We start from the raw sequence: 23176 nt of genomic DNA on the forward strand, positions 1-23176 counted from the left end.
GAAAAGAAAAATAGCAAACCATTCGTTATCTTTGCAAAAAAAAAAAAAATCAGAGAGTCAAAATGAACTTTTTGAAAAAAGGGACTATCTTGCTTACTGTAATTTGTATCTCTAATATTTAGCATTCTGCCTCCCACTTGGTAAGTTTTTAGCTTGATTTGTCTTCCTCCCTCTTAATGCCCTCAGGCATTCCAAATCTAGCAAACCTTCTCATTAACTATTAACTAATTCACTGGGAGAATTAATTTTTTTTCCCTTGAGGGATCACAGCATTTTCAAAAAGGATTTTTCATCTTCTATAGTAGACAAATCAACTTTGAAATATATATGATTCATAAATTAAGATTCAGCTCACATGATGGCTCCTCCCAGATGCCTTTTGTCATCACCTTAACTGGAAGTAATTTATAGCTTTATTAATGTCTTAAGTGACCCTCTGTGCTACTTGTGCAGTTTTATTGGTAATGGATTTTGATGGTGGTACCTATTCTAAAGGTATTTACTTTTTAAATAGGAAACATCCTTTGGAAAGAAAAAAAATGGAAAACATTCTAAAGTCAAACAGTAGACATTTATTAAGCAACTATTATGTGCTAGGCATTATAGAAAACACTGGGCATCAGAAAAAAAGAGGCAAAAAACAATCAAGACATTTACAATCTAAGGAAATTCTTAAGAAAGGAATATTTTATTGTGGAATTTTTAATTTTAGTCAGGTAGGTAAGAAAGTGTACAATGCTTTACAATTCCAATGCCACCCCTGCCTATTCATGAAACCAGAACTGTCCTTAATCTTCCCCATGGCTTGGAACTTTGTTTCATTTCTTGAGGATCAGAACATTTTGAGTATCTCCTCATTTTATATAGATTTATTCTAGCCTACTTTTTATTACAATTATTTGTAAAATTAACATCTCTCCTTTAAGATTACAAATTCTTAGAAGGCAAAACCTGTGTTTTTATTTTTGTAGAGTTTTGTATTTGCCTTGCAAATAGCTGGCATTCAGTTACTTGAATATTTTAAGGATCTTCAATGTCTTTTCCCTGTATACTCTCTCAACTCCTAATCAGGATTCCTTATAATTTTCAAAGTTGGCATAGTAATATGCACACACACATATGTATATGTATATACAAACCTATAAAATCCTCTTTGTATTCTCTAACCTACAATTCTAAAATTTAAAGGTAGGGGAAAGGAATCAATATAAGTAACAAACTGTATTCAATATCATACTGAAGCCTCCAGCATGAATAACACTGATTAGGGAGAAAAGAGAAAAGAAACAGAGATTTAATTTCCCTCTTTTACAGACCTGTTTACTACATTCTATCTTCAGTGACCTTTAAATTCTGTCTTCCTTGGTTAGGATTGGTCATTACTCAGGCCATCACCATAGTAACCAAAAACAGAATCCACAACTTCAAACTTGCCATTCCACATGTAGTTAGGAAAGAATTGGAATGGCATTCTTTGGCATAACCTTGTTGGGCTATCAGGATCCCTTTCTAAGCAAAAAGAAAGTATGGGTGAAGGGAGAAGGGAAAGTGACAGGTAAGAGAAAGATGTGCAGAAAGGAAACGAGAGGGGCAAAAAGGAACCAATAGACCAGCAAAGAATGTCAGGCCTAATGGTCACCAGATATGATTTTCACAGCCAGTGGGGAAAATTGCCAACTAGTACTTAGGCATCACTTGGAAATGACATTTGACTCTGATCTTTCCTTACTGAGCTAAGAACATGGCAATGAGTATGGTAAAATGGCAAAATTACTGGTCTTAAAAGGAGTTCAGGTGGAGATTACAATACTAGCTGCCTTCTCAATTCTAAAAGTCTTAGTTCCCTCAGCTGCAAAATAGGAATATACTTTACAAGGTCATTGTAATAGAAGCTTTTATAAAATTCAAAATCTTTAGAAATATGAGCTATTATTAGTATAATAATCTCATTTGTAACTCCCATCTCTTAATGGCATAAGCAGATATGATCCTATGGTAATCAATCCTTAAATTTAGTAATTTTTCCCAGGAACACTAACATTTGAAAATTGAGGTTAAGCTGGGGGCTCCTGGTTTGAAAGTTGCTTGATCTTCAAGTACAACCAAATCCCTGGGTTGTGTCCAAGGAGATAAGAGTAGGAGAGGACTAAATAATTGTGTCCTAGAAGTACCTGGCACTTACCCCGAAGTATTACTATAGCTGGCTAGTATGATCCTCAGATTACTTCCCAAACCATCTTATCCACTCCACCATGAACCCTTGTCCCAAAACAAAAATTGCAACAGATTTATAGGTTAGGACCAAGGTATAGCTCCTGTTGTTCTTGTCCTGGAGTGGAGAGAGAATAGAAGAAAGCAATTTAAGAGGGCTATCTCCCTCTTTTTGTTCCTCCTTTGTTCTTGTAAAGGACATCTTGTAGGTAATGTCTTGATTTGTATATGAATTGATATGAGTGGGGCAGAGCTGCAGTCTCCTCTGGAGTTATCAAGGTCCAGTGACTAGACAAAGATCATGATGAATAGCCCAGGCCTTTCTAAATTAAAATCTTTCCCAGGTCTTAATTTATCTGAAGCTAGATCTATTCAATTACTGGGGGTTGGATAAGAGTTGAGACAAAAGATCGCTCAATTTACTATCATAAAGATATCAGTCTGGGAAATCCTGTTTCTGGAGAACAGAAAATAATTCTTATTTATACTCATTCTGAAGCCATCAAAATACAAACAATAAGCCAAAGAGACTTGGTTTGAGGCTATTATTGTCCATTAGATGAAAGCCAGAATGATTTGGATTTTAAAGTGGAGTCAAACGGCTCCATTTAAAAAACACTGGACTTTTTAAAAGAATGTCTTTTCAGAGATATATTTCAAGAAATCAAAAATGGAAGACCTTGCTGGACAAAAAGTAAGTTGTCCAACTTCTTGGGAAAAAAGGAAGAGGAGGACAACAAGTTGGAGAAATAGCAGCAGTCCCCAACTTCTACTTGAATTAACAGTTGGGTCCCTAGAGGGCAGTGACTACTCTCAGATAACATGGTAAAGACAATTAATACAAAATATTCTAAGAACCTGATTCACTCCTTTGAGTGAGGAAGGAGGATATACTACCATAATTGTAGTGAGGTACACATTTAACAAATATAATATATATTTACATATATATATATATATATAATATACAAATAAATATATAATAAGGTTTAACTCACAACACCTGTTAAAAAAGTGGTTCTCTCTGGTAGGACCATGTAGAACCCTTGTTCATTCTTCCTTCTTGGAGAGGAGAATGCTATCCCTCTGTACACGTGTGTACACACACACACACACGACTTTGTCCCCTAGCTTATTGGAGATCAAAAGGTTAGGTGAAGTTTACACTGGTTCATGATTTTTAAACTGTATTCACTTCATAGTTGCCCAAATCCTAAGAAAGAAGACTTAGATTCTCCCATTCAATGATATTCTAAAAAGGGGGCAATTCTATTCTAGATGTTTTACACCTACTTACCATCACATATATTCCCCAAGGACCAGACTCTTAGTTTTCTATTTCCGATGATTTGTAGGAAACAGAGACACCTCTTGCATGTGATGGTCAGTCTTTGACCAAAAACAATTTGAGTCCTAGTAGAAATAATGATTAGTTAAGAAGGATTGAGAATGGATTAAGAAAGATTGAGTCTTTTGTGCGAAATAGGATTTACCAAGGATCAAAATGAGGACTAAATGGGTTCTGAAGATGAAAGAATCAAAAATGATGGGTAGCAGCTTCAGCAAGGCAGATTTCAATAAAATTGTCCCCAAATAGAGCAGGTATCTCATGAGCTAGTGAATTTCCCTATGCTGGAAGTTCAAAGAAAGGCTAGATGATCACTTGATGGAAATGTTGAAGGGATTCATGTACTCAGATTTCTAAATTCCTTTCTGGCTCAGATTTGATCTGTGTCATTTTTCTTTCCTTTTTGGAAAACAGAATTGAAAATGCAAAGACCTATGTTCTATTTCTGGCTTTACCATTAATTGAATTTGGGAGAGTTGCTTAATTTCTCTATGCCTCAATTTTCTCGTCCCAAAGTGATGGAGTTAGAGAATAGTACAGGGTTAGGCTTTTTAAGATATCTTCTGGGTACTATATTCTATGAGCTATTCAGCAGGGATCCTCAATGTCTTTCATCAACAGGGTGACATGATAAACTGTGGATTAGGAATATTATTTGGCAGTAATCTTATGTGAATAATAGTATGAAGGATAGCTTGAAGGAAGGCAACCAGCTAAAATTCTATTGTCAAAAATTCAAGTAGTTGGTGATAGCAGTGGATAAGGCAGGACATAACAGAGATTTTTCAGATGTAGAATGTCAACCTTGTAAACTGATCAAAATTGGAGAATGAAGATAAAGGAAACAAAGATGAAGCCAGACTTTTGAACCTGGGTGACAGAGTATGCTACTATTATTAACAGAAACAGAGGTTAGAAAGGGGAAACAGATTTAAGGAGGAAAGTGATGAGCTACATTTGGATCTATTGAGTTTGAGGGTGTGGGGAACTCTGAAACAAGCCCTCTCTCCCTGTCTACAATTTTGTTCATTGAACATTCTCTTCCCATTTTCCCATGATTTTCCTCCAAACCTAAATGAACATGGGACAATTTAAATTTCAATTCAATGTGTATTGAAACTAGGTGCCAAAGAGAGGTACAAAAGTAATCAAATTGAAGTCTTATTCTAATTTTGAGAGGATGGAAAATAATCACATTATTTGTCTATGTGTGTATATACATATAAATACACAGATATGTATCTGTATATATACATATTATACATGTGTTCATAGTTAACTCTAGTTAAAACGAACATCAAAGGCAAGCTTGAAAGGAGAAAGAAGTAACAAAAAGATGTATCTAAGTAGAGATATTAAGGGGACAGCTCCACCTATTTGTTTAGGTATGTGTAGGAAAGGGGACATTTTATTAGTCAATTGTGTCTATATAAGAATCAGCAGCCCAGCTACAGTAACCTGGATGGGGACTACTCAAAATTTGAGAGGGAGATGGGGAAAGAAAGCAGATTCATGGCTAGGTCCTCCCCACAAAATGGATACCCTCCCCCCACAGATATACTATGTTAGCTCAGCCTTTGTTCATGGAATCTGGATGATGAGCTATCTTATGGTTGAATCCACATGGACCATGAAGCCTAATCTTATCTATAAAGCAAAGAATAATCTCTAATTTTAAAAGAACAGAAATGGAAAATAAAGATTGAAATCTAAAAAAAAAAAGTAAGAAGGGAAAAGAAATATTTAATGAATTATTTATGAGATGCTAAAAGAACATAAAGATGTGATTGATAAGCCTTATCAATGATTTTTCAGGTTTAGTGTAATTAAGAGAAATATAGCAGAACTGAAGGTACGAAAACTTTGACCCAAATTTCAAAAAGGGAATCAGAGTGGATAGTTCAAACTATAGACCAGTGACAACAATTTAAAATGGATTGCTGCAAATCACCATGGATTTAAGAAGTGCTCTACTAAATCTTGGTTTTGACAGGGACACTGAATAAGTAATTGGGAGAATGCTGTTGACATAATGTTTGGATTTCAGCAAATCATTAGACAAAATCAAACTGTATTTGTAGACAAGATGGAGAGATGTTAACTTTGTGATAGTATAGTTTGGAACAAATTAAACATACAGATTCAAAGACTTAGGGATCAATGACAACTAGAAAGGACTTCTCCATAGGATTCTGCGCTTGACTCTGCTCAATTCAATCTCTCTTTATCAGTGACTTGTTGAGCATGGGTGGCATAGCTTATCCAATTTAACACAAGATTGGGGTGTATAGTTGATGTAATGACAATATCAAAATCCAAAAGAATTTAATGGGTAGAAGGGTAAACTGAAGTCAGTGGGATAAAATGTAATGAAGTTGAGCTCAAAAATCCTATTATACAAGTTTAGGTAAATAAGTCCTAATGGGTACATGGAACATGTCTAGAAAGTAATTCATGTGTGAGCCAAGACAATTCTGAAGGACTTAGGAAAAATCCATTTTCAGAAAGAATGTATAAGAGTCTAAATGTAAATCAAAGAATACTTTTAAAAGTTTTATTTTTCATAGGTTGTTTTGAGTTTTTTTGGTCTATGTTTTCTTTTACAACATGACTTATATGGAAATATGTTTTGCATGACTATCTATGTAATATGTCAAACTGTTTTCCTTCTCTGTGAGGGAGAGAAACATTTTTTTAAAAAGGATGTTAAAATTATTTTTTACAAGTAACTGGGAAAAATAAATATTAAAAAATACAAAAAAGGAGAAAGTAATTCATACAAAGAGCTAGTGGTTTTTAATGGTCTTATAACCTCAATATGGGCCAGTGACATATGGATTCCAAAAAAAGCAATGCATTAATTGAAGTATAACATACAGAACACTAGGTAATCTTCCTACCTCTGGTCTTGAACATCATTTTAAGAGGCACTGATGATTTAAACTATATTCAGAAAATAGTGATCACATATGAAGATGAGTATAAACTAAGAAACTTGAAGATGTTTAAGCAAGAAAAAAGAGAAAACTAAGGTGAAAGTGTCTTTATATATATAAAGAGCTTTAGAAAAGGGATTAGCATAATAGAGATTCCTAGATTCATATGGGGTCAATTCTATTTTTCCTTTGTTTAGGGAAATGTTAACATCTAATTAATGTTAGTCAAGTTCATGAAAACAAAAAAAAATTAAAATTTTATTTTTATTCATTCACTCACTCACTCACTCATTCATTTATTAGCAAATCTAGTCTGCTTTATTCTGCTAGATCCTGGAAAGCAGAAATAGGACAGGAGGGCAGATTTCAGTTCAAAAGTAATAAAAATTTTCTAACAATTAAGAGTTGTTCCAAAGTGGAATAATCTGCCCTGGAGGTGGAGAATTCCTCATTGCTGGAAGTCTTCTAAGAGACACTAGATGATTATTTGTTTGACATATTTTAGATGGAATTCATAATTTAGATAGAGGTTGGAGCAGATGAACTCTGAAGTCTCTTAACTCTACAATTCTGTGATCTTGAAACCCTTCTGCTGTCATTATTACAGAGGAAAGCTGTCCCAAGGAGTCAGTTTCTACCAAGCTGCCCCCTATCATCCCAGTTGGAAATTACTGTGTGCACCAGAACAGCCATAAAAAGTACCACAGAGCCATCCGGAGGGTACAGTTAAAGACATGTGGGTCCTATTGATTGGGTACTCTAGTGGTGAATGGTATGTGTGACTGAGAAGAAATCAAGGCAGAGAAAAGCAGTTTGGGGTTAGTGGAGATTTTTGAATAGGGGCCAGAAATAAGGGGGGGAAATTTTTTTAGAAACTAGTAGGGTGATTAGGAAGATTTATTTGAATCCTGCTTCACTTACCAACCATGTGACCCTTGACAAGTCACTTACTTTTGCCTCAATTTCCTAATATTAAAAAGGGGGATAATAGTAGCACCTACCTCATAGGGTTCCTGTGAATTTCAAATTGTAAATGCACACATACATATATATGTACATGCACATTTACACAAATGTATAATGTACTTTGCACACTTACGTACTATGTAAATGTTTGCTGTTAATATTCTAGCAAAGTCCACCAAACAGTTGGTTTAACTGCAGGGAAAAAAAATGAGTTTAATTCATCTGTCAAGTATCAGATAATATAATCAGAGACTAAAACATTTACACTTAAGATTTTTCTCAAGCCTAGGAAGAAGTCCTAGTCAGCTAGTTTGGAATGAAGTTGAGATTATTCCTGACATTTCTCTCATACTCTTATCTCCATGCCTCTACATCTAGTCCACAACCAGCTCTTTGAAGCACCTCTGACAGATGCTCAGAATTTCAGTTTCTGGATGCCTCATGAACGTGGGATACACCCACAAGATGTTACTCCATGGATAAAGACTCCAAGACACTGCATTATCAAGAGCCCCATAACCAGGTTTGGATGAAACAGATTAGCTAAAGGGACAAATCTGGAAGTAAAAGTCTCCCTGCCCTATCTGAAATATCGATATTGGTTTTGGTTTTGGCTTGGAGCCCCTAGTAGGGCAAGGCAGCCAAGGGATCAAAGGAGGAAAATGGAGGGAAGGATGGTGGGGAGGAGGAATGTTTTGGAGGGGGAATTTGGTTAGCAGAGAATATCTCTAGCCATCAATTTTGCCTACTAACTTGGAAAAATGCAATTGGGATGGGAAGAGAAGAGATGAACTGAAGGTTTGGGAATGGAAGACATGGGAGCTTTACTTGTTACCAAAGTGTTACAGAATACTCACTATGAAGGACAAAACATAAGTTTAAATGCATCTGTCAACCTTCAGTCCAATCTGTGAATGTCTGCAGCATGTGTGTACAACCCTCCCTCCCCCCCTTTTTTTTTGGCCTAAGTGACAGGGATACATACTGCTGTTCTGGACATATAGCAAGAGGTCAGCCTTCTCTTTCCCTCTCAACCCAACCAGACTGAACTGTAACTTCTCCCTGCTCTAGGTTTGTGGATCATCTGATACTCAGTGACCGACTCTTCACTTTATTTTGAGCTGGGGGAGCTGAAAGCAGGCCTAGGGCATATGCCAAAGCCTGGTATTCCAGAATGAATAACCAGTGGGATACAAAGAGCTGGGGGTTTTGTGGGGAAGAGGTTGTTGTGGGGGAGTGGGGAGGACTGGAGAATTACTCAAAAAGCACAAAATAAAACATGTTGGAATATCAGAATGTATATTTAATTTGTGCTAGGGATACATCTGTTGGGATTGTAGAGAGGGGTGAAAATGGCTAATACTCATCCAAATAGCAATTATAGGCATGGACCCACACTTAACACCATATACCAAGATAAGATCAAAATGGGTCCATGACCTAGGCATAAAGAACGAGATTGTAAATAAATTAGAGGAACATAGAATAATTTATCTCTCAGACTTGTGGAGGAGAAAGAAATTTGTGACCAAAGATGAACTAGAGACCATTACTGATCACAAAACAGAAAATTTTGATTACATCAAATTAAAAAGCCTTTGTACAAACAAAACTAATGCAAACAAGATTAGAAGGGAAGCAACAAACTGGGAAAACATCTTCACAGTTAAAGGTTCTGATAAAGGCCTCATTTCTAAAATATATAGAGAACTGACTCAAATTTATAAGAAATCAAGCCATTCTCCAATTGATAAATGGTCAAAGGATATGAACAGACAATTTTCAGAGGATGAAATTGAAACTATTACCACTCATATGAAAGAGTGTTCCAAATCATTATTGATCAGAGAAATGCAAATTAAGACAACTCTGAGATACCACTACACACCTGTCAGATTGGCTAAGATGACAGGAAAAAATAATGATGAATGTTGGAGGGGATGCGGGAAAACTGGGACACTGATGCATTGTTGGTGGAGTTGTGAACGAATCCAACCATTCTGGAGAGCAATCTGGAATTATGCCCAAAAAATTATCAAATTGTGCATACCCTTTGATCCAGCAGTGTTTCTATTGGGCTTATATCCCAAAGAAATACTAAAGAAGGGAAAGGGACCTGTATGTGCCAAAATGTTTGTAGCAGCCCTATTTGTAGTGGCTAGAAACTGGAAAATGAATGGATGCCCATCAATTGGAGAATGGCTGGGTAAATTGTGGTATATGAATGTTATGGAATATTATTGTTCTGTAAGAAATGACCAGCAGGATGAATACAGAGAGGACTGGCGAGATTTACATGAACTAATGCTAAGTGAAATAAGCAGAACCAGGAGATCATTATACACTTCAACAACGATATTGAATGAGGACATATTTTGATGGAAGTGGATTTCTTTGACAAAGAGACCTGAGTTTCAATTGATAAATGACGGACAAAAGCAGCTACACCCAAAGAAAGAACACTGGGAAACGAATGTGAACTATCTGCATTTTTGTTTTTCTTCCCGGGTTATTTATACCTTCTGAATCCAATTCTCCCTATGCAACAAGAGAACTGTTCGGTTCTGCAAACATATATTGTATCTAAGATATACTGCAACATATCCAACATATAAAGGACTGCTTGCCATCTAGGGGAGGGGGTGGAGGGAGGGAGGGAGAAAAAATCGGAAAAGAAACGAGTGCAAGGGATAATGTTGTCAATATAAAGTAATCATTAAATAAAAATTTAAAAAAAAAAAAGTTTAAGAGGCAAGAGCCTAAACTCATGCTCTTGGGAATAAGTGGAGAGCAAATGGAGGACCATATGCTCAAAGCATGAAAGAATACATGTGTGAAGGGAGGGGAAAAGAACATAACTATGAGCACTAAATTTCTTTCTTGGTATTGAGGCATCTGAAGGTGCCTAGAATTGCTCTTTAGAGAATACCATAATCCAATATGAGGCAAATAAAGTAGGAGCAACATTTCTTTTAGGGTCAGGTTACTGCTTATCTCAGCCTTTACCCTACCAAATGCTCCCACCCCAACTCCAGTGCCCAGAGCAGCTACAGAATCAGCAGTTTTACAAAGTTTAATTTTATTGACATTTAAATATATTAAATATTTTATTAAAATACATGTTATATTATCCTCCCCATCCCTGCTCCCCACAGTGGTTAAATTGCAAAAATTCAAATCTCAATGTCTTCTACCTTTCCCCTCAAACCTCTCTTTGAAATAGAAGACAGGGAGATGGCACAAAGGGAAAAGGGGCCCACTAACATTAGGGGTATCAGGAACAGATGGACCCCCCAATCAATCTCTGGACAATAAATAGGGACAGCTGGGTCCCCTCAGAGTTCCCCTACTCTGCCTAGATTTCTAGGTTGGGAACGCTTGACCACAGACACCCTCTTGTCCCCCAATCCCACATGGTTTCCAATTATAGGAATTCCCTTCTGATATTTTTTGTAGTGTATCCATGATTGTTCATAAATAGGGGGAAATTCCAACAAGGAAATTCCCTCTCCTAAGGTAATCAACACTGCTCTGCTGCTTAAGATTGTAAGAGAGTTGCCTAGAAGTACTGACAATTGTTAAGTCACCTGCCCAGGTTCATAAAAGCGTCATATGGGACTTGAATTAGGATTCAAGCCTTCCTGATTTATAGGCCAATTTTCTTTCCATTATGCCATATTTCCTCTCTTCTCATGGGACTGTTGTAATTTCCTGTTTGGGCCTGACAATCAGCAAAATTTGAGTCAGGGGAAAAGTACCAAGTGCCCAAGTCTAGATACAGATACTTAAATCTGCCCATAGTAAGGTATCTGAAAAGGAAGCACAAGTAGTACTAAAATGAGCCTAACAATAAAGTAGCTTGGAACAAAACAGCATGAAGACCTTCTCTTGCTCCCTAATTTCTGGCTACCCAAAGGACCTTCATCTTTTACTTTGCAGTTACCATATATGTTATTTGAAGGGTTCAGATAGAAAAACCAAGGTACCAACTAGCAAAGGCCAGAGGCATAAAGATTGGAAGAGAAGAAGAGGGAAGCAGGAAGAAAAGCACAACAATTGTGACTTCTAACCTTCTCTTCCTCTAGCAGTCCTTCTAGATCTTGTAGCAGGAACCAGGCAAACCTGGGACCCAAAGTCCAAAAGGTGGGAAAGGTAGAGTTTAGGGTAATCCTCAAGGTCCCCAGTACTAGTATTTGAGTTTCCATTCCTCCCTACCCTTGAAGGCATAAAGTTTCCAAAGACCAAAATAGGGGCACTCCTAAAAAATTCCTGAGCCTCTGCCCATCATACTCTAAAGAAGTCAGATTCAATGGGAAAAGGAACTTAGGGAAACAGTCCCTCTTCACCAGGGCAGGGAAATAGTAATGAGGCACACGTAGGTTCTATACAAATGGCACTTTGGGATTGGCACAAAATAGATATCTAGTCCACAGCTTTTCCTTTCCACCAGGGCTGAGTTTGCTGCTGCTGCTACCACTTGACCACTCCTTCCCAGTCTCTTAGGATGAGGGAACTGTCTTACTATTAAGAAATCAGATACACAATGGAGAAAGATCCTTGGGTAGACTGTCGAAGACCAGGTGACACCAGCACACACCCCCTCTTTGGTCCCAACAATGTGTACAATTGGAGTTGGGGGCAAGGACTGCCCCCTACCACACCCTGAACATTTAAAATTTGTCCCTATCTTTATTACCTATTATTCTATTTGGATGCTCAACTAGGAAGAACTGGGCAAGATGGAATTATATATCCTGACACTCCTTTTCCCACCAATGAACCCCTACATGAGCAGAAAAGGCATAGGGAAAAATCTGTCCCCTGAACCACTCTCTTTGGCACTTGAGAATAGCATACATAGTTGCTCACCTCTGTGATATCATCTTTTCAAAATCTAGCTTGGGCCCATTTCACAACACCATATCCAAACCTCCAGCCACTCCGTGGCTGAATTGGGGCAGCAAGAAGAAGAGGTCCTGTAGGAGCAGTCTAGAGAGGAAAAATAAATTATCTCCTAAAAAATAGAAAAAGTAGGATTTTCAATGAGACCTTTCTCCTCTCTTCTCTTCCCCTATCCTGAAATGGTGAAGTGTCTAAAAAGGGCAGGTACAGAATGTACACTCATCCATTTTAGTCTTTAAAAAAGAAGCTCTCAGGGTACGCAAAAAAATGGGAGAGCAGGATGCCCAGTTCTGAGCTCATTATCCCAACAACTCCTGACACATTATTTAAAGCAATGCTTTTTTAGCACTTAGGGAAGGAAGTTGTAGTCCCCATAATAGAGGTTAATCAACAATTCAGGTCAGATTAACCATTTTTCATTTTCTGACAGGATAACTAGCCCTGTCAAAGTAATACTATAGACTCAGTATGGCTGGATTTCAGCAAGGCATCTGAGAAAAAACTTCATATGAAATTGGGATATTATGGAGATATAGGCTAGATGATTATTCAATTGAATGTTTTTGGAACTAGTTGAATAAAAACATATTTCCCCCCATCACCAACAACAAAAGAATAATAAATTAACACATCAGTGTCAACCTGATGGTTAGAAGCCTTTATCTTTGGTCCTGCCTTGTTTAATGTTTTTACCAAAGCCTTGGGTGAAAGTTTAAACAAAACATTTATCAAAGTTGTAGATGACAGTGTTTGGAAGAATACCCAACTTGTTGGGTAAAAGAGCCAGGATCCAAAAAGATCTCAACAGGTTCAGGCAAAAAATAACGTTCTGAAAATAGCAGAAGGAAATTTAATACAGATAAATGTAAAGACCTACATTTAGGTTGTTTGTTTGTTTTAAAGTCAAGTACTAGTTGGGAGAGATTTTCAATCTTAGGCTGTATGGGGTCCAGCCCAAGGGAGGTTCTACTTGGCTGTACTCTACTTTGTTAGAATACACCTAGATGATTGTGTTCAGTTTTGGGCATCCCATTTTAGAAAGGACATGAACAAACTGAAGCACACCCAAAAGAAGGCTAGGAGGATTCTGAGAGGCCAGGAAATCTTGCTATAGGAGGGTTAAAGTCATTAGCAAAGTTTAGCATGAAAGAGAGAAAATTTAGGAGGAATACAACTATCATCAAATATTTGAAAAGTTGTCACGGGGGAAAGGAATTATGCTTCTTTTGCTTGTCTTCAGAGGGCAGAATTACAAACAATGTGTGGAACAAAGTCTGGCTCTAAGGGAAAAAAAAACTTTTTAATAATTAGACCTATCCAAAAATGGAATGGGCAATTCTTGGGAGGTAGTGAGTTTCCCATTACTTAAAAATTCCCTACAAAGGAAGAATGATCACTTGTCCAAGATGTTTTTAGAGGGGATTCTTTTTAAAGTATGGATTGAATTAGATGACCTGTAAGGTGCCTTCCAATCTGAGTATTGTAACTGGGAAAGACAGTAGGGTGGGGAGATGACATAATAACCATACCAACTCTCAATTGGTAGAGAAGGCGTTTTCTTTCTGTGACCTTCTCCTCTTCCCCCTGTCCCTCAAGGCTGTAGAAGGGAAAAGGGAGCAAACAGTTCTAGTCTCAGGTAAGAAAAAAAAAAGTCACTTGCAAAACTATTTGCTCCCTCATTCATCAGCTCAAGAGTGAAACAGGCACAATCCAGGCACAGCCTGAGCACCAACATGCTGGCTTTTTCCCTTTTGTGGTTTGCAGAGTCTGGAGCCCTAGAGCATCTGTTCCATGGTTCCACCCAGTGGGAACAGAACTCCACTTAATGCCCAGCTTCATCCTTTCAGCTGAGACTTGTGCTGGGTCCTGCTAACTGTTGGGGCCACCATTGAGGAAGTAGGTGGTCATCTCCCCCTTACCCTTCACCTTGACCACCCCTCGACACTCCAACTGGTAGCCCTTGGCAGCTAGAACCTGGTACAGGTCAGTGGTCACCTGGTGGGAGGAGGAGAACTCACTCAGCCCAGATTCCCAAAGTTAAATCTGCAGGTAACCAGGGGCTTCCCTGGTTCTTTTGGTCTAGCTTGATCCCTTCTCCCCATCTTCCCTACCTCTTCCAACCCTAGCTCCCAGCCTCCCTCTCCAACCATATCCTTCCTCTCACTAGTTGCAATCCAAATATTGCAGAGTCCCCTTTAACCTACTCCCCACTCCACCCCACCCCATTTCTCTGTTTATCTCCCTTACTTGGATTCGGTCAGGGATTCCTGTGCTGTCCATACGGCTCGACACATTCACTGTATTGCCCCAGATATCATACTGTGGCTTTCGTGCCCCAATGACGCCTGCCACTACTGGGCCAATGTTCAGCCCTAGAGGGTGAAGAGAAGAGGAATGTGAGTCTGGAGTAAATTCAGGGCTCAGGAAAAAGAAAGGTCTTATTCTCGGGTTGGATGTACGCTAAGTAAGCTGAAGAATTGAAAATTGTCTGGTACTTAGACCTAAAAGAAACAGTTGTGCTAAGGTAGGCAGTCTAGTGTTTGAATTCTTACCCAGAAGTTCCCAGCCCCAAAGGGTGATTTATAGTGGTGGTTATTCTAAAGTAATAAGCCTGCCATTCTACTCAGGGACTCCTCAATCCATCAAGATATCATGCAAGGAGTTATAATCTTTCAAATGACCTAATGGATTACTCTGAAGGCTTGAAAAAATAGGCTGACTTTCCCTAAGGCCATGAGATCCGACTCTTAAGATGAATGCCATTATGGCTGAAGATTACCCATCAATGGCCTCCAATTTACTTCACTTGATTTACTGATTGGTCTACTTTTCTTTCCCCCATTCCTATGCTCTTCTTACCAATTTTCATCTGGAAGTTATTGAAGGAGTGTTCATTGATGTGCTTCATCTGTTCCATGAGCCGCATGGCATAGTCAGCAAGTGCAGTGATATGGGAACGCCCCACCCGATCATATGTGGCTGCATTCAATCCTGAGGCTGCCATATAGGTACTGCCAATTGTTTTAATCTTTTCCAGCTGCTTGAACTGTTCTTCACTGATGATCTAGAAGGAATAGGTTGCTCTCACTTTAAGTTCTTCCTGAGCACAAATCCTAAATTCAATGGGCTTTGGGGACAAAAGGGAAATACCCCTGGACATTGCTATCACATTCAGTTAAACTCTAGCACTTAAAACTAATTTGACTCGCTTTCCTTAGCTATTCAATTCCCATTCTTTTGCTGACAATCCTTACTAATCTCACTACTCTCTCCACAGTAGTGAAGCTAATTAAGGCAGGCTGGTTTTTTGGACTAAGCCTTCCAGGAATTGTCATATTATTATTGCACTTAGCTCAGTGCCAAATACATAATAAGTGCTTGCTGACTGCTGCCACAGTTCATTCAGGATCTGGATCTCAGTTGTGCTCAGTTTAGAAACTTAAAGTTATTTTTAGCCTAGTTAAGGGTGAGAACCAAAGTCTGGTGATGGACCAGAGAAACAATCTAGTTATTTACAGTAGGAAACCTTCCCAATGACTAGAACACTTTATGTCTATTATCCAAGATATATTTTTTACAATATCAAGTACCTATGGAGCTTCTTCAATATTGGAAGGCTGCTTGGTGAGTATGAAATCATACAAGAGAGATCAATGCTGAAGAATGATCCATCCTCATTAAGGAGTGACAGCTTGATGCCTCCCTCTTCTCCATTCTGAGCTATAACTGCCTCTCAGAATATGGCACTTCTGGAAGGGTACATTTACTGGACAAGAGTGTCCTGAAGACACTGAAGCAAGTCTGAAGAGTGAGAAATTATATTTGACCACTGCTTCTTCTCCTAGACCATCATCCTTCTATTTACTGTTGTCCTTTGGCATCTCCATAGCCTTTTATAAGATGTGGGCTTTTTTTCCCCTTAAACTGGACCTCTGACTTCAGTAGTGTGAGGAACTTTGGATGAGTAAACTCTTTACCAATGTAGAGCAGTACCTACTCTGTGCAATTTCAAACCTTAAAGGGTAACCTCAGGCAGCAGTCACATAGCCATGTGACTTGCTTAAGACTACAAAGATAAGCGGTATGTGATAGGGCAAGACCTGAATCTATGTTTTTCTGATTTCAAAGTCAACTTTCCATCCACCATGTCCACTATGTCTCTAATGTATTACCATTCCTAAATCTACAGATTATTTTACATAGATATTTTAGGATATTCTTTCATAATGACAGAGATGTACTTTTCCCAAACTAACTGTAAGGTGGATTATTCTTGAGTAAGTAGCTGTGAATACCATTCATAGGAAGGTAAGTATTGTCCTATCTTAATTGTCTTATCTTCTACCTGATCTTGTGCCTAAACCATTTTCTGTCCTCTACTTCGGAAGTCCTTCTGTCCACACACTTCTATGCTACAAAAACTCTCCTAACTCCATCCCTCAAATTTACTTCACTATGATCTCCATTTTTCTCCATTCCAGTTCAGCTTATCCCACATTTATCTCCATTTTTGCCCAAGATTTCCTCAGGGTTCCTTACCAATTAACTCCTCCTTCCTCTAAAGCCTAACTTCTATGTTCAGTGCCTCTGACTATGTCTAGTAATTGCTCCATTTCTCTCCCATACCAGTTTTGGTACCTAAGTCATCTCCTTTCTTGTGCTCCCAACAGTTTCTCCTCCTACCTCAATATTTCTCCTCTCCTAATCCTCACTTTTCAGAAACTCCTTAAGCAAAACCCCTCTTTCATAATTCTCCCAGTCCCCATTCCCAAAAGTTTTCCATATTTTTTTTAATTTCACACATCCCACTCCCCCGATGCTCTCCATATAGCTTAATACCTCATCAAAGTCAGCAATAATCTCATTGAGCAGTCGTAAGCATTCAACACCTTCATTATTGGCTTCCAACTCCACATAGAATTCAGAGAAGTTTGCAATGGAGGCAAACATGACAGCCACACATTCACAAGACTGATAGTAAAGTTCATCATTACGCCGTTCTCGGGCTAGGAAATGTGCCGCCACATCCTTGGGTAGGATGTTGTGTAGTAACCGTCGGTTATAAGCCTGGAGTTTTTCCATATCTTCTTTCTCCCCTGTTGCCTGTGGACATCATACCCATCACTTACTATTTTATTTGTGGGACACTGGCACAAGAAATGGAATGGGTAAAATTGCTGCAAGTGGACATAGGGTGGAAGGCATAAGGAATTAGGTCAGACATGGAAAATATGGATCAGGTGTCTAAGGGAACAAAATCACAAGAAAGGGGCTATCTTAGAGGTACAACAAAGAGACAAATAAAATGAATAAAAATGATGAAAGGGGAGGAAAAAGGGAAAGGGGAAGCCAGAGAAACAAATTTTCCTAATGTTCTGTGGTAGTAATTAGGGATAAAAAGACAGTGCTCAACATACAAAGAGTAGGAGATAAGTTTTCATATGGCTGTCCCCATGTTACCTGCCTTACTCCAAGATTCCTAATTTGATGCCCACCCCAGTGCCCATTCTGTTACCTGCAATTTCCATAGAAAGTCCAGTCGAGCAGTTGACTCCACTTGTTGGGCATGCAAATAGAGTGCTAGTGCAAACACTAACAGGATGACAGGTGTCATATATTTCAGTGCCACTTTATCACCTGCAGGACTGGAAACAGGTATAGTGTGACAGGCTTATATGTCTTCAGTGGATACCTATGAATCTTTCTTCACCTCCCTAAGAGCTTACACTTACCAGTCTGGCCCATACAGAGTTCCATTGACAAGTGACCTGAGGAGTGGAGAAGAAATAGGAATAAAGTCAAGGATAGGGTCTTTATGGAGAGATGGAGGTAGAGACCCAACCCAAGGGGTGGGGCTTTTAGGAGAAAAAGAGAGGAGCCACTGTCAGGGATGAATACACTTAAAAGAATACTAGGAATTAAAAGTCCTGAATTCTAGTCCCAATTGTTCCAGTAAGTAGCTATGCAACCTTGGAGAAATCATTTAACCCCATTATAGTTAAATTAATCAATGTGAAAGCATTTTTTTTTAAAGGACAAAGCATTATGCAAAGAAAAAGATGACTATTAATAAGTTTCCAGTCTTAGGTCTTCTTCAAAAAGAGCAAGTATTTATGGTGGGTAAGAGATACTCAAAAGGGCTGACAAGTCAGGAACACTCATGGCTATCTAGATGGAGACACACTCACAGCGCATGAGCCCGAAGCAGCAGGTCATAGTTGTCAAAGACAGCAGCTGGGGGCCCCAGAAGAAGCAATGCCAGATATAGCAGTCCTAGAACAAGTGTCAGTAGTAGCTTCCCAATGCTGCTTATGTGCAGGAAGACAGAACCAGCTAGGAGACTCAACAGCAGACTCCCATTGAAATACTGGCAGGAAGGAAGGTAACAGTAAAATCAGTATTACCCTTCCAACTCTGGCCCAAACAGACCTGAACCAATTTCCCCCAAAAGACCCCCATATCCTTTCTAATCCTTCTCCTCACCTCCTCATTCCCAGTTCTCATCCTTCTTTCCTGGAACCTGCACCCAATATGACCTCCCTTCTGCAGCCTCCCATTCCATAATGATTGATGCTTGGTACCTCTGGAAAGCTGCAGGTAGGTGTAGTACCCTCACAGAGAGGGTCATCTGAGCCAAGTGAGTAGTTGAGGTCCTGCAGGTGACAGGCAGTGATGTCTGAAGGTGTCAGGTTCAGCATTCGAGCCGCACAGACCCGTATAGGAGTATGGTTACAGGTAAACTGGGAGCAATGGGGAAGGACACAGGATTATTGGCAAACTAAGGTCACAAAGCGCTTCAGGAAAACCAAGAAAAGAAATGGGCATTCCTCAAGGGAAAGAATAATAATAGATGGTACTCTGGCCATAATTCAGACTTTATCTACAGTAGGTAAAAGTCTGGGAGCATTCTGGGACAGGTGGGTCAGGATAGAGACAGGAGATATGGACAAAAAGGGAGAAGGATAGAAAGTATAGTTACTGATGAAGGTACCATGTTGGCGATGGCAGCGATGAAGACAAGTAAGACAGAAAAGATGCCAACTGCTGTGCTGTGGGCTCGTGAACAAACGATGCTACGGGAGAGATGCTGCAGGAACTTTGGGAATAGCTAGAAGAAAGGAAGGTGGTTCCAGATATAAAGATGTACTTAGGTTAAGGTAAGTTTTCCTTGCTCTCTGCCCTACTTTCTCACAGCCCTCAAAAACCTCAGTCTAACCCTTTGCTCCTTCCATTCCAAAGATCCTAACTCACAGTGCCACAGGAATAGACTGCACAGACTAGGACTGTAACTGTCAGCAGCAAGAAGATGCTGATATAGAGTCCAAGCATCAGTACTGAACTAAGGAAACAAAAAGAAAAGGAACAGAATTAGATCAATTAACATCATAAAAACAACACTATACAAACAATTTTAAAGGATCTAAGAACCATGATCAATGAAATGACTAACCATGATTCAAGAGACCTGATGATTAAACATATTACCCACATCCTGACAGAAGATGGACTAAATATACAAATGAGGCATACATTTCTGGATATGACAAATATGGGAATTTGTTTTACTTGACTGTGCATATTTATTTCCCTTTTTTTTGTCCATTGGGGGAAGATAAGGAAAAGAAAATAATGTTTAATTAAAAAATTTAAAAAATGTAAAAGGGAGATAAGGGATAGATGGTGTAACATATGGGATTCAAATGTCTGGCCATTGCTACTTCCTTTGCTTTTCTCAAATATGCAAAGGCATAAACCTACTCTGCAAAAGACCTAAGAGGGGAAGGGATGTTTCTGTAAGTGATGAAATGAGGAAAGTTCAGAACAGGGATTGGGGAAACAAGTTAGAAGCCAAGAAAGGGCAAAGGGACAAGATTTGGGGTACGGAATATTTCTTACTGTGGGACGACAAAAAGCTGGATGAAGCAGACGAAACAGAAGACTAGCAGCATGCAGGCCACATAACACCCGAAACGGGCATCCACCTTCCGGGAATACTAAGGAGGTCAAGCAGGAGAGAAAACCGAACTCAACATCAACACGGAACAGCAGGGAGAGATGTTTCCTACACCCACATTTCCATCTCACTCTCACCAACCTCATCCTGTATTTTCAACTCAGGCAGTTATTCTTTTAAATTTAATAATTTGTTACCTAACTTGCTAGAATTTAAAATAATTGCAGTCAAATCTGCATTTACAATTATTTAAACAAAATGTCTAGAGCAACTTAATTAGTTTCTGTATATTATGTTCTTTTGTTCATGCACCCCTGTATTTGTGTATATGTTCTTCCTTCAATGTGTATATTGTTTCTCTAGTTTCACATACTTCAAAGAAGTCTTTTTAAATTTGTGTACTTTTAAATAGTACTACGATGTTTCATGACACTGGCACATCAGTCTATTGAGTCATTCACTGAACTTCATACACATAGCTTTCTTCTAGTTCCTTCGGTTTATAAATATTGATATGTGTTAAATCAAAAGGAGAGTGTGTTCATTATTGATTACATTTTTAGGGTGTATTTTCAAAATGAAATTGCTGGTTCAAAGAATACAATTATTTTTGTAGCCCTTGTTCTATACTTTCAATTTGCCTATTGCCAGGGAATTTTTGATAACTGCTTTAAGCTTTGAAAAGGACAAGTACATCTTTATCCACTTTCTTTCCCTCAAATTGTCTTGCCTATTTGTTTTTCTATGTTTTTGTTACTTTTATCTAGCTCTATTTAAAGAATGCAGTGATCCTGCCTTAAATCTATAATTAAAGAAAGGAAACAAGTATTTATGAAGTATTTAACTATGTGCCAGGCACTATGGAACTTAACAAACTTATGATTCCAATCTGATTTATCTATGAACATTGTATTTTCTTCTTGTTATTAAACCTTTATTTGTGTCATACAGTTTTTATTTATTTTAGTAAGTCCCAGACAAGTTAATTTAAAGATAATGTGTTTTGTTGTTAAAAAGAAAGTTCTCCTGTATTAACTGTAATAATCTTGTTCCCCCCTCAAAAAAGAAAAAATGCAGTGCTCTCCTTCCTTTGCAGAAATTTGGGACTATAGGTGTAGAACTTGTCAAAGTTGCTTAAAGTACTGGTTAGTTTTATTGAACTACTTTTTTCACCATTACTTTTTATATTCTTTGTTACGAGGACTGGTTCTCTGGCAGGAATAGGATAAGTATGGACATGAAGGTGATGTTAAAAAGTAATCAGCAAAACTATTTAATGGGATCCTTTTAAAATAAGCTTTGCTGAGCTTTATAAAAACACCAAGATCTTTATGTATTTACTTTATATCCTGAATCTCTGCTGATTTTAAATCCATTTTTGTTGTTGAGACACCCATAAAATACTTTTTTGATCTGTTCATTTCTTATATTAACCCTTCTAATTTATTTTTTTCCTGTAATCTTGATTTCTAGCACCATGCCCACCATAAATAATGAAAATAAGGACTTTAAGTAGTGCGAATACTTTTTATATTCTGGTATTGCATATACGAACCCCACGTTTCAAGTAGAAACTTTGAATATTGAGGAAAAATTCTTCCTTTCCTATTCTTTTAGTATTTATTTTAAAACTTGTATAGATGCTACTGTTCTGAAACTTTTTTGTTATTATTCATTATCTTAATATACTATATTTTCTCATTGATGTGATATGTTAATCATTTTCTTTACATTGACCCACCATTGTTTTTCTGGTACAAATATTGATGAAAAATTTTAAAATAAAAATTTATTCTTATTTGCTAATAATACACATATATGTATTCAGTATTCTCATCTGTAAAATCAGAATATCAGCCTTAAAGGATTGTTGTAACAATAAAAAAGATACAATATTTTAAAATTTTAAAGCAGTATATAAGTGATGTCTTATAGTCTTATGATGCCTACTAATGTATGGGATGGAATTGAGATATGCAGCTATACAAATTCTTAAATTCTACATATACATTAATAATACTGCAATATGCTTGTGCTGCTTTTCCAACATTTAGATGTTGGAATTAAGAGAACTGGATAACATTTTGTTTTCCTCTACATGTAAGATTAGCCTAATTAGCATAGGAATTCTTTTCTTTGATGGTCTGGAAAAATTCACTTAAAAAAAAATTTGAGCCAGGTGTTTTGTAGAAGAATTCTGTGAAACTCCACCACTCTAATGAATACCTCACTGTCATGTACAGAGAATTTATTTTTGTCATAATTTTTAACGATTTAAAAATGAATTTCACTGTTTGTAGTAGCCATTTTTGTAGTGGTAAGAAATTAGAAACTAAGTGGATGTCCATCAGTTGAGCAATGGCTTCATAAGTTATGGGAAAATATGAATGTAGTAGAATATTATTGTTCTATAAGAAATGATCAGCAGAAAAAAAATGTAAAATTAAAATTAAAAAAGGGAGGCAGCTAGGTGGCACAGTGAATAGAGCACTAACCCTGAAATTAGGAGGACCTGAATTCAAATTTGGCCTCAGACACTTCACATTTCCTAGCTGTGTGACCCTGGGCAAGTCACTTAACCCCAATTGTCTCAGCCAAAAAAAAAAAAAATTAAAATTGAAAAATAAATAAATAATGAAAGAAATGATCAGCAGGATGATTTCAGAAAGGCCTGGAGAGACTTACATGAACTGATGCTAAGTGAATTTTGTAGAACCAAGAGAACATTGTACACAGCAAAATTATGTGATGATCAATTGTGATGTATTTGGCAATTTTCAGGCCAATTCCAATAGACTTGTATTGGAGTGCCATCTGCATCCAGATAGAGGATTGTGGGGACTGAATGTGGATCACAAG

The 23176-nt window shown here is 37.8% G+C and overlaps 2 protein-coding genes across 5 annotated transcripts in view; one reads left to right on the forward strand and one right to left on the reverse strand.

Moving 5' to 3' along the window:
• Positions 1–23176, reverse strand: part of ADCY6 (adenylate cyclase 6) — a 37434-nt gene that overhangs the window by 711 nt on the left and 13547 nt on the right. For 2 of the 4 annotated variants that reach the window (XM_052001517.1, XM_052001519.1), the window contains exons 12-22: positions 20260–20357; positions 19615–19702; positions 19355–19471; positions 18945–19103; positions 18552–18730; positions 18096–18131; positions 17879–18008; positions 17203–17466; positions 15223–15427; positions 14611–14735; positions 13007–14358 (exon numbers count right to left, since the gene is read on the reverse strand). In XM_052001517.1, the coding sequence (XP_051857477.1) occupies positions 14233–14358; positions 14611–14735; positions 15223–15427; positions 17203–17466; positions 17879–18008; positions 18096–18131; positions 18552–18730; positions 18945–19103; positions 19355–19471; positions 19615–19702; positions 20260–20357 (1527 nt within the window). In that variant the 3' untranslated portion in view covers positions 13007–14232. Of the gene's footprint in view, positions 1–2182; positions 2330–3508; positions 3625–10523; positions 12451–13006; positions 14359–14610; positions 14736–15222; positions 15428–17202; positions 17467–17878; positions 18009–18095; positions 18132–18551; positions 18731–18944; positions 19104–19354; positions 19472–19614; positions 19703–20259; positions 20358–23176 lie in introns of those variants that run through there. The other 2 variants (XR_007954353.1, XM_052001518.1) reach the window with 2 other exon arrangements.
• On the forward strand, positions 4–11508 carry TEX49 (testis expressed 49). Its single transcript, XM_052001532.1, has 4 exons — positions 4–1555; positions 7103–7231; positions 7840–7984; positions 8533–11508. Exons 1-4 carry the CDS (start codon positions 1465–1467, stop codon positions 8579–8581), a joined length of 414 nt encoding a protein of 137 aa, XP_051857492.1. The 5' UTR covers positions 4–1464; the 3' UTR covers positions 8582–11508.

This window comes from Antechinus flavipes, chromosome 5 (assembly GCF_016432865.1).
Source record: "Antechinus flavipes isolate AdamAnt ecotype Samford, QLD, Australia chromosome 5, AdamAnt_v2, whole genome shotgun sequence".
NCBI classification, from domain to species: Eukaryota; Metazoa; Chordata; class Mammalia; order Dasyuromorphia; family Dasyuridae; genus Antechinus; species Antechinus flavipes.